The sequence below is a fragment of the Pseudorasbora parva genome, chromosome 11 (genome assembly GCF_024679245.1).
Source record: "Pseudorasbora parva isolate DD20220531a chromosome 11, ASM2467924v1, whole genome shotgun sequence".
NCBI classification, from domain to species: domain Eukaryota; kingdom Metazoa; phylum Chordata; class Actinopteri; order Cypriniformes; family Gobionidae; genus Pseudorasbora; species Pseudorasbora parva.
The window spans coordinates 39500710-39513591 of record NC_090182.1 but is presented as its reverse complement, the minus strand read 5'-3'; the positions used below and the strand labels follow the sequence as shown (position 1 = coordinate 39513591).

Below are 12882 nucleotides of genomic sequence, written 5' to 3'. Positions count from 1 at the left end.
AAGGATCATGTGACACTGGAGACTGGAGTAATGAAGCTGAAAAGTCAGCTTTGATTACAGGAATAAATTAAATACATAATTTTTTTAATACTAAAAATGAAAACAGTTATTTTAAACAGTAACATGATTTATTATTTTGATCAAATAAATGCAGTCTTGGTAATTATGAGACACTTTTTTTGTAAACATTAAAAATTGTAAACATAGGCCACTTCCTTTCTGGTATACTTCTGCTATCATGCAATGGTTATTGTTAATTTAGTGGCTCTTTACATGAGATAAAAGATTTGATATAAAAGGCAAGGTTAGTAAGCAATTTTACCACATTAGTCATTTTTAAAAGTAACACTAAAGCCCCGTTTCCACCAAAATTACCCGGAACAATTTGTACCAGGAACTTTTTTACAGGAACTTTTCTCCCCCCAGACCTGCAGCTGTCTGCGTTTCGACCGCGATAAAGTTCCGAGAAGATTAGGCAGATTAGGTGATGTAGGACTGCGCGCGACTGCTCCTCCAAATCAGTGAAGGACAGTAATCATTTTTAAGTGATCATTTTGTCACATGCAGTTTGTCTGCCGCATCAAAAATGTCGCCGCTGTTTTCTCTCCAGCAGCTGAGTGTGTTTACTGTAGCCATAGCAACTCTTAACGGCCACCAGGACTAATACAGTATTATTTATAGCTATTTGTTGTAAAGTGTAATAATCATCTCAGATAAAAAAAATCTTCTGTCAGGCGCAGTTAAAGTAAAAACTGCCTTGGGCAATATACGCTGTGTCATTACTCCAACATTATCTTCATAACTCACGAAATAAAAAGTTTACCCCTCAGAAAAATTTACTTTCCTCTCTTGTCAACATGAGCGCGGCGCGCGCCGTCACGTCATGTAAGGACACACACTTAAAAGTAATCGGTCAGGTCGTTTACATGGTGAAAAAAAATGTATAACGAGTATGGAAGAGATTCAAGCTGTGCTGCTTTTGCTGGTTATGTATAGGTTTACGAGGTAATTAACAACGACATTAAAGAGCTAGATTTAAAATGACAATGTATATTATTATCAGCTATTACGGACATTGAACGTGAGATGACTGAGACGACCGCGCCACCAGACAGAGAGCAAGACTGATATTTACTGAACGCAGAACGAACCTCGCAAAAGACTTTTAAAAATGCCCGTTGAACTAAAATGCTGCGTGAGCTCATTTACCCGGAACTTCATTTAGACCCTGGTACCTGCGGTCTAAACACACGAAGTACCACCCAAAGTTCCTGGTTCCTGGGTAAAGTTCCTGTGGTGGAAACGGGGCTTAAGTCTTTTGTAGTGTGGTGGTTGCAATGACTTTGTCATTCACTGTAAGGGAATCTTAAAACGTATTTGTTAAAATTAGATGCCAAAACGTTTTACATAGCACATAACTATGTAGTTATAACTGTTAAGAGTCTGTTAATTATTCATAGTTTAGATACTATGTAGTTATTATAACTAGGGATGTACAGATATGAACATTTTGGCCGATATTGATAATTCTTTGTATACCAAAAGCTGACAATGATATATTGGCCGATAAATCTAAATCCAAATTTTTATATAATTTCATATATATAATTTTTGATAGCCTGATTTAGAGCCCTGCACGGGCCTCAAATCTAGGCCCTAGCCCGGCCCTGGCCCGAGACGCTGAGGCCCTAGCCCGGCCCGTGTCCGACAGCTTATCAAAATTCTCGGCCCGAGTCCGACTGGAGCCCGTTTTTTTTTTCTTTTTCTTTTTTTTTTCTTTTTTCTTTTCTTTCAGCCATTAAAATAGTTCTGTTTTGTTTTTAATGTCAAAGTAGTTATATTTCGTTTCGTTTCTTTATTGAGTTAATTTAGAAAAATGTTTAGAGCATTTTTTTGTTTGTTAAATTATAGTTTTAATTTTTTTTAAGTGACAACCAAGCGACCAGCGGCCGACAGTGAGTTAACCGCATATTAAATCTATTTAGTCTCTCAAATCAACTCTTGACTTGTCTTGCCTATAATAAAATCCATAAATATAAAACACTTCAAGCATCACAATGTTAGTTAATTTCGCCAACTATTACCACCAGTAGCCTAAAAGGCATTTTTGACGAGCTGAGGCAGGCTGATTCTGCTCGCGGCTCTCGCAAACGGAGCTAAACAATCTAAAAACAAATAATGAAAAAAAGAGCATGCAGGTTGTCTTATAGCCTACCTTACACCTACGCAAAACGAATATAAATCCCATCTTCAATTCCCGTGGTATATGCTCATTTAACGGAGTTTACAGCAACCGAAGCAAAAGATTCAAGATGCATTTTATTCAGCAGCTTATTTCAAATTCAAAGACCACATAAGAAAGCGCGCACTGGTAAGATCATAAGTCTCATTCATTTTTATTGAAGATGATTGTGTTTTTGAGCATCTAAGACTTATTTTAAGTTTCGGCCATTTGCGTTGGCTTGCATTAGTCATTTGCGGCGATACGTGCAGCGCCATCATATCTATCTGACTACAACATATAGCCCATAACACGCTCTCACACGTTTATTTTTTAACCGTTTGCCAGGAGTAAAATGTATACATGTGGTTTAAACAACCGGATAGGCTACATTTACATTTGTCCAGTTTCGTCTGAAATGCTTTCATCCTTCTGAATTGGTTTGTTTAGTGATCGGACTACATTGATAGCCCTGTTCATTAATAGCAGCAGACGCCCCGAGGATGACACGCAACAGAAACGCCACGCTCACACCACGCTTGCAGTGTGTCTCCGGCCTTAACTCTAGCAGCTGCGCTGAAGAAACGCGCGCTGCTGCTGCTGGCGCGGACTCTGAACATGCTCTGAACACTGTGCGAGCCATCTTGACAGTCGCGTTAGCTATTATGGTCTCGTGTTCACCAGCGCAGGACATCTCATTGTTCCTTTTAATTAATAAAATAAATATAAAAAGAAGGAGAAGCCTAAAAAAGGCCCGAAGCCTGGCCCGCGTTTTAGGTATGATGTGAAAATTGGCCCGAAGCCCGGCCCGAGGGGCGTAAAAAAGTCGGGGCCCGTCGGGCTCGGGCATAAATGCAGGGCTCTAGCCTGATTATTAAAACAAAAGGCTCACCATTAAAAGCCATGTCCCAAGAACACAATTATAATGTTCTGTAATTTTATGTAGCCTATACCACCAAGTTTGCAAGCTGCATGTTGCTCTTTGTATTTTATACTTCGTACTGTACTTTTTAAAAATGATTTCAAAAATATATTTCAAGCAATTCAAAACCATCATGGCAAACAGTGCGCATTTTGCAGTGTCTCAATTGAAGGAAATTATACATTATTTATCAGCTTTAATATACCGGCAAAATTTTCATATCGGGCTGATAACGATAACATTAAAAATCAACATGATATTGACCGTTTCCGATATGGTGGCCAATATATCATGCATCCCTATTAACTATGTATAGTATCACTTTAGATACTATTTTTCATAACTGATCCAGGATAATCCAGGCATCACAGCAAAAACAGCTTTACATTATGAAACATGTTAATCTACAACAAAACAGTAATACATAATAGATATGACTAAATGAGCTTAGAGGCTGTTGTAAATACAAGCGTACCCATGATGGTGTGACCATTCAACAGTGGAATTCTGAATTAATGCAAGTTGGACTTCTGCTCAGCAACCATAAACAACCTTTACATCATTATTACTTGAAAATTTGTGGTAAAACTCTTCAAAACTATAAACCGCTCCCATTAAAATCAACAAAGCTGCCTACACTGGAAGCAGTCGCTTGCGTTTGCAGAGTAGATTATAGTTTTGTGCTCAGTGTGGGAATTTATTAATAACACCACACATAAACCAGTAGTAAAACCGGTACAGCTGAAACTCTCAAAGTATACACCACCACATGATCTAGCCCTATAGTGGCTATACTTTCAACAATGTTTATTTGAACGTTATCTCAGATCAGTATCTTGCCCCCAAGATTTCCACTGCACAAAATATTTGATTATCATTACACGCTGTATAATAAGCCTTATTATTTAGCCTTCCTAAACTACTTGTACTAATCGCTGAATATTCCTTTAACACAGGTTCAGTTTCTTAACTTGAAGGTTTCACATGAAGGTTTTCCTTAACATAGACAGTTTAAAACATACTACTCTCATATATTTAATGAACCGCTGAGTTTTCGCAATCATTTATCAGTTAACTCACACTCACTCCATCTATGTACTGTAAGTTGTCTGTCATGTACTGCACTGTATTTCTGCTATCTGATAGTCAGTATGTGAATAACAAGACAGTCTGGGAACACAGACATACTGTATCTTGCGTGTGTGCGCTCCAGTGGAGAAGTCAAACAGATTGGCACTCAAGCAGAAGAGCCCCATTCTTTGTGAATTCATTAGCGATGGTCAGGACCTCAGGGGACCATTGGTTTTGGCAAGTTAAGCACAAAGTATGCCTCACGTATGCACTTCGGGCCACATTGAATAAGCTGGCTAATCATGCCTGTGCCATAAAACGGCCGCTCGTGCATCAATCCATTAGGAAAATTCATGGAAAATCCATGATTTGTGCAAGAAAAGTCAGGTTTAACTCTCTTTCATCTACCCATTAAATTTAGGTAAATAGTTGTATTGTTTAATATAACATTCCAGATACCAGACGACAGAAAATGCTATCAAACGAGTTATGACACACCCTAAATCTGTAATAAAAATTATCATCACACCTAACAAACTTGTGGTACATGTTCTCTAAACCAGCCTTGATAACAGTTTACAATAAGGTTTCATTTGTTAACATTAGTTAACTAACATGAACAAACTATGAGCAATACATACCGATTTGCTAATCTTTGTTAATGTTAGTTAATAAAAGTACAGCTGTTCATTGTTTGTTCATGTTATTTCACAGTGCCTTAACTAATGTTAAGAAACACAACTTTTGATTTTAATAATGCAAGTTATTAAGTATGTAGTTAACTAATGAAACCTTATTGTAAAGTGTTACCCAATTCTTTAAAGTCACTATAAAATCTAAATGGGCAATTCTTATTTTTTTATGAAATATTGCATTATTTATTATAAATTATATACATAAACCCGGCCCCCAGGAACACACAACAAAAGCAATATTGAGAAGAGGAAGAGTTGTTATATAGAGCACATTAAGAAGTCTGCTCAAGTTGTCGCAATCTTTTCACATGTACTGCAATAACGCAAATGCAATAGCATGCCATTAAAAGTAAGATGACAACATAAGTCATAACCGTAATTAAACAAAACTATACATGTCCTATCTCCATGCAGCATATATGCTCTGGATCTTACAACAGTTCCCACAGGAGCGATTTATAGATTATCATGACAGGATATGCTAATCGATGACTTGAAGATAGTTAACTCCACATCAGCTACATAAATTCATTAACTAACCATTCAGAAACATCCTATTGCATTCTACGTGTTGTTTCAACATCATTGTCTGACTCTGGTTTGAACATAAAGGGCTAAACAGTTCTGGACATTTCGGTGTGTGTCTGCATGAGGTGATCAGAGCTACTAATAGAAGCTCTTGAAGCAGCAGCTCATTTGCAATTAAAGGGACACACAAAAAGTTTTGACAATTTTAACACGCTATAAAAAATGATCTTATGGGTATTTTGAGATAAAACTTCACAAACAAAGACTGGGGGCATCAGAGACCTATTTTACATCTTGTAAAATGGGGCACTATAGGACGCCTTTAAAAATATCTGGTCAATTTGCCACTGCAAAATCCTAGTAGGTATATATTTTCTCCAAGACCAACTGGGCATATTTTTTCCTTGTAAAACAGCACAAGGACATAACAAGGTGAAAACCATCTCAACACCAAACCGCACATCCACCACAGCCAAATCAATTCTGAGCCACGGTAAGAGGACAGCTGGGAAAAGAACCTGTCAGAGGAAAACAATATATGATGAATGAGGAAGATCGCAACTGGCACCGGTGAAAACCTAAAAAACCTATTGAAAAAGACAATAAAAGATGGGGAAATAGAGGTGGGGAGAGGCAAAGAGCATAAGAAAGATGCCCCTGAGAAAGATTACGCTGCCTCAGAAACACTGCTGCTGCCGCCTCCCTGCCAGCACACACACACACACACACACACACACACTGCAGCGTGGCGAATGGGTAAACTCCCTCACATCGCCTATCTTGAAGGGAAGAGGGTGCAGGGATAACATTTCCCTAAATAAATTCAGTGTGACTGAATGCATCCTATTAAACTTGGCTGCAATCGGGGAGTGCAGATGCACAAAAATGTCATTAAAAAACCCGCAGAGACCCAACAGTCCATTATTAGATCAAAGTCCATTAACAGATTGTATCTATGGAATATCTACATGGTGAATGTCAGAGAACAGGCAGTGATTCGATCAAGATTATTCTCTGTCTTGGAGTCTTGGCTCAGCTCGTGCTGTGATTTCAGTCAATCATGTTCTCAACAACAGACAAAATTCTACAGGATGCTATGAAAGTACTGGATGTTCAGCTCTGCTCTGCAACTAGACAAAACAGATACTAAACATATGACCAAAGTAGACTGCACACGTCACCACATAGTAAATAAAAATGATACATAAATATATGACAATAAATTAATACAAATTAAACACACCTAAAACTGACCAGCCAATCAAATTGGACTAGAGGCACAGACGGAAGAGTATGAGACATTTAATACATTGAGGAAGTTGACATGGTGTAACATGACAAAATTCCTCATTCTATTGTAAAAATAATTTTGTAATTATTGTATAATTCTTATTCATGCCATTCTGATGACCTCATTAATTAAGACTATATATAAAATATTTGTGATTTTTAAAATTAATGCCACGGAATTTATGTCACACCACGGAATTTATGAAAATAAGTGCTATATATATATATATATATATATATATATATATATATATATATATATATATATATATATATATATATATATATATATATATTAGGGCCGGGACTCGATTAAAAAAATTAATCTAATTAATTAGAGGCTTTGTAATTAATTAATCGAAATTAATCGCATTTTAATTGTATAAATATTTGACCTGAGAACAATGAGAAGTAATTTTTCACATGTGTTTTAAGTATACCATTGAATAATAACAGAATACATAAGATTAGTCAACAAAATATTGTCTATTTATTTCAGTCCAGCCGACCAGTGCAATGTTTGCCATTAAGTGTAGCAAAAGCATATTTGTGATATTTGAGGCTCGATGTGCTGCGGTGATACGCAAATTCCTTGTTGTATAGCTTGCACACAACCATGCTATTGACGACGCTTCCATTCTTTCGTTTTTTTTAAAACAAAATTTCCCATCCACGGGGCCAAGCAAAGCAGTCTCATCAGCTTCTTCGTTCATGTTCACTCATGCCCTGCGTCTCAAACAGCTCCCTAGTTCACTAGTCAGGGCACTGATCAGGACATAAGTCAATGGGCTGACTCCCTGATCAGTGCCCTGACTACTGAACTAGGGAGCTGATTGAGACGCACCCATGGTTTGTTGTTGTCGTGACTCCGGAGCGAGCGCTAGTTGGTGTTCCAGTATAATCGGTCCGTCGAAACTCATTCATTGAAAAACGTTCCGTGGTGCAAAAATAAGTGTGGTTAATTTTTTTTTTTTGCGTAATTAATTAACACGTTAAAGTCACGTAATTAATTATTCTTAATTAACGCGTTAAAGTCCCGGCCCTAATATATATATATATATATATATATATATATATATATATATATATATATATATATATATATATATATATATATATATATATATATATATATATATAGTAGAGATCAAAATTAGAGAACATACAATTTCCTAAATTTCAAGGTCACTGCTTAGTCCTTTTTTGAAATTATCCTAACAGGAGCAGAAGGGCAGTTTTTAAGCATATTTCACAAGTTAAATATATTCTGAAGAACAGTATATACTATATACAACTTAAATAAGACAATTGAAAAATAACGCTGGTCAAAATTAGAGAACACTTTCAGATACCTTCAAACTTCGGGTGTTAATCTGGCACTTGGTGCTAATTTCAGTAATAATCTGGCAAGCCCTATTTAACTTGAAGCAAACTTTCTAATTTTCACTGACTTTGCAAGATGGCAAGCCACTCTAAAGTTACTACGACACCAGGTTGTCCAGATGAAGGCCAAAGGGATGACCCTTTCAGCGATTGCAAAAGAAGTTGGTCATTCCAAATCTGTAATTTCTAGAATATTGAAGCTTTACAAAGACACTAATTCATTCAAGAACCCAAAAAGGTACGCAAGACCAATGCACGAGAGGACCGGACAATGCAGAGACTTTCAGTGTGGAATCAGTTCAACACTGCAGCTGGAATTGCTCGCCAGTTCAGAGCTGAACACAGTAAGGATCTGTCTCGTGTCTTGTCATTTAAGAGAATTCAGACTGGATGCTCACTCTGCAGTGACCAAGCCTCTCATCAGCAGAAAGAATCAAAAGGCTAGACTAACCTTTGCTGAGGAGCATGTTGTGTGGACAGAGGAGAATTGGTCCAAAGTAAATTTTAGTTATGAATGCAAGTTTAATTTATTTGTGTCTGATGGGAAACATTATGTTCGGCATCAAACTGGGGAAAGATTGAACCCAAAGTGCCTAAAGAAGTCAGTGAAAGATGGAGGAGGAAGTGGCATGGTTTTGGGGATGTTTCTGCAGCAGGAGTTGGGCCTATTATACAGCTACATGGCAGAACCTCAGAACCTGTTTATCAGAACCTCCATCGCCAACATGTGGTTCCTCCACTGCGAGCATCTCCCAATCAGCCCGCAATTTTTATACATGACAACAATGCCCCTTATCACACTGCAAAACGGGTAAAGCAGTTCCTTGAAAGTGAGAACATTGAAATAATGAAATGGCCAGCCCAGAGTCTGATCTAAACCCCATTGAAAATCTATGTAAGATCAGTTATGGCTAAGAAACCCACTACAGTTACCGAACTGTGGAAGAGACTGAAGAAGAGTGGACCAAGATCACACCGGAGCAGTGTGAGTATATAGTGATGTCCTGTGGCCGCAGATGTGCTGAGCTCAATCAAAGCAAGGGCCTCTATACTTCCTACAAATTTTTGACTGCTGTAACCATCACATTTTAGTTGTAATGTTTTTTTTTTGTGCTGTATTGGTTATTGTTCTCTAATTTTGATCGCAGTGTTTTTTGACAAAAATTGTTTTTTTATTGAAGTACCTTGGTATTTGGTAAAACATGCTAGCAGAACAATGGTATACCCACAGCGAATCTTCCTTAAATCTTCAAGCAATGAATATCAACAATAATTCTGAAACAAATCAAATGTTTCTAAATTGTTCTCTAATTTTGTCTGTACTGTATATCATAGCTGTCAACCCTCCCGTTTTCCCCGGGTTTCTCACGTATTTTAGCTCTTTTCCCGCTGTCTTCCCGTTTTAGTATTTTCCCGTAAAATATCCCGTTTTTAACGCTCTGATTGTGTTAACTCAGAACACGCAACTACATCTGTGTCTGAAGCTTTTAACGGTCTATGCTGTGTGAAGTGGCTTTTGCACTTGGGTTGCTAGACCTCCAGTCAAGCAGGTGGCAGTATACAGACAGTAGCTTACTATCGAAGAAGAAGACAGTTGCAGCGGCGGGCGGGAGAAAGAGGGAAAAGGGTACCGAAACCCGGTATTAAACGGGCCCCGGGGTTGAATTTTGAAAGACCGTTGTATCGATAAGCTCGGACGTTATCGGTTCTGCTGTCGGTACTTTTGAAAATGCACGTGACGAGAGAGAGAGAGAGAGAGAGAGAGAGAGAGAGAGAGAGAGAGAGAGAGAGAGAGAGAGAGAGAGAGAGAGAGAGAGAGAGAACAAAACGACAGCCCACGGACAGAACTAAACATTCAAATAGCCTAGTTTCACTTTACACTAGATTGTGATAATGTGATTTAATTTAAATTTTGGCTTCTTTGGCAAAGATTATAATTTTGATATTCATATCTAGCGCAACTTAATTCCCATTGCAGCAGTTGCCTACGCTGTCATTTTTTCTCCATATAACTCAAACGCAATGACAGAATAAGCACGATCAGTGATTGTTGTAAAATGCAGTCTAGCTACTGTTGGTAAATTGTGGGACGCGTTTAATAATAAAAAGAGCGATTAAAAGCACAAACATGTGTGCAAGAGATTGTTCCCAAGTCGGCGCGCGCACTCTGAAACAGCCGCAACGAGACGAGCAAATCACACTTTCGGTTTCACACTCGCGTCTAAACGATCAAATGTACTCAAACATCTATGTCAAAATGACCGGCTTAGAGAGTCTCTTAAACAAAGTTTGTGTCTAAAATGGACGTGGTTATTATGGATAGTCGGGAGAAAGTGTAATGTATCTGCCTATTATCAGTCGCCTATAGATCTGCACATCTGTCTTAAAGAGGCAGCGGTGTAAATAAACATGATGACGAATTACTGCGAATTAAACAACCAAATGCAAAGATAAAATCACTCACAGCTCTTGAATGAATAACCAGCTTTAATAAGCATTATTTTGGCTATTTATGATAAACTATGCAGTGTTATTTTACGTTTGATTAGCCTACTAGAATTCTTCCTGAAATTAAAGCACTGTGCAGGCCTATATAATGTGTATCTTTGTTAATTGTGTGTATATATATATATATATATATAATCTCAAAAAGTACCGATAAGAATACCGTTAAAGTACCGGACCGATAAGCAGTATCGTTAAGAGTACTACTGTTAAAACCTTAACGATACCCATCCCTAGGTTTAACCAACCAAAACCAAAACCGAGTAATGTTAATTTGTTCCTAAATAAAGCACTTCAAACATATACATTGGTCTGTCATTCTTTAATAGATATTGTGTAGTTATAAACTCTAGACTGTTAATGATTAGTGCTTTTTTTTTTTAGTTTGTGGGATCATGTATAAGAATCATGTATAAAAAAAGCTATACTCTTTACTGGTAAATATTACAGTAAACAAACATTACAGACAATAGACCAAGGCAGCTCTGGCATAATGTCAATAACATTATGCTTAATATATATTGTGTAGTTATAAACTCTTTAGACTGTTATGATTAGTGCTTCTTTCTTTCTTTTTTTTTGTTTGTGGACAAGAATCGTGTAAAAAAAAAATCCCTTATTTTGGGGATGGATTCCGGGAAATCTCCCTTATTTTCAATGTTCAATGTTGACAGCAATGTTGTATATATATATTTATTTATTTATTTGTCTGTCATCGTTTGGCCTTTCATAATATGATTACACTATTATTCATGCTTTTACACCACTCAAGCACCACAAGACAAAAGAAGACGAGCTGCCACACGGAGACGCACAGAAAGACGTGTGCCAGAATCGAGCTATTTCACGTTTGAATGAACAAGAACACACAGAATTGTGCCAAAATGACAGTTTTGTCAAGTATTCTCATAAGAGCAGTCTCTTAAATTAGTTAAACAACATCTTAAATTAATTTAGAGTTGCGACAAAATGAAATTATCTTAAAGTTACAGCAACCTAATAAACCAGTTGCTCTGATGGCTGTAATAATGATTAATCTATATTTAATTTATTATTTATGCAGTGAAGACTGTTTAATAACTTCATTCAATTTATGTATTTCCAGACAGATGACATTTATTATAATGGGTTTATGTAAATTGTTTAAATTTATATAGCTTTCATTTATTCTGTAATATTGAATGTCTATCATTAATGTTTCAAAAAAGATCATAAAGACCTCAGTAGCTGTATTAGTATCAGTGGTACCGACAATTATTCAAAAGACAGTACAATATTAAACATATTACACATCAAACAGTTAGTGTCTTAAGTTGTTTCAAAAATAATTTGGAGAGTAACGTTAACGTTAACTGTTTATATATATATATATATATATATATATATATATATATATATATATATATATATATATATATATATATATATATATATACTTTAATGCAAGACTGGATTGCAAAACCCTTATAGTTATCTACCACGTCCTAATTCCAGCTTCCGTATCTCATTTGTTACCGCAAATTATTTAAAGTCATTTAAAATATCAAGTGGCTGTGAACACACTTACTCAAAGTAACCCGAACTCTGCCACAGTGTTGACAACTAAGTGCCCTTAAATGCAAGTGTGTTAGCTAAGACAGCCAGTCCCTCCGAAGCCAGTCCACAGCCGCCTTCATCTGCCCGACAGAAATAAAAAGCGAAAATATAAACAGATAATAGCAACGCCGTTTTGCCTCTTCTGACAAGTACACACCCAGCTCGAAGAGAAAAGCAAAACAATCACAAACCTTGCATCACCCGCTTAGGCTAAAGTCCCTGAATGTGCCCGGGATTCAGGTAAAACATGCAACGAAAATGTGACCAATCAGGGACGTGTGGTCGTTGAGGCAACCAATCAGGGCAGACTGCGCTTGAACGAGAGCCAATCATATCAAGACTCCTTGCTCCAGCGGACACAGAGAGGTGGGGGAGGGTTCACTCGCATGCTCGTGCAGGAAAGAGAAATGTGAGCGCGATGGGGGGTGAAAGTGAGGGTGGAGGAGGTGAAGAGTGGGTGAAGAAGGGAAAGGATTTTTTTAATACCGCATCGAACTGAAATACATGATTATTGAGACCCGATTGAGACTATTGAGAATGAGATGCCGTCACGACACACGACGCACAACTTTTCCAACCATTACTTAAAAAATACATTTTGAAATCATAAAGTATTATATATATATATATATATATATATCACTTAGATTATCACCCCTTAAACCCAGCTG

At 37.1% G+C, this 12882-nt stretch overlaps 1 protein-coding gene across 2 annotated transcripts in view; it reads right to left on the bottom strand.

Moving 5' to 3' along the window:
* The window catches only part of LOC137093168 (C-terminal binding protein 1), a 45963-nt gene extending 33485 nt beyond the window's left edge, over positions 1–12478 (bottom strand). The window contains exon 1 of one of the 2 annotated variants that reach the window (XM_067457912.1): positions 12403–12478. In XM_067457912.1, the coding sequence (XP_067314013.1) occupies positions 12403–12409 (7 nt within the window). In that variant the 5' untranslated portion in view covers positions 12410–12478. Of the gene's footprint in view, positions 1–12182; positions 12345–12402 lie in introns of those variants that run through there. The other variant, XM_067457913.1, reaches the window with a different exon arrangement.
* Positions 12479–12882: the final 404 nt, after the last annotated feature.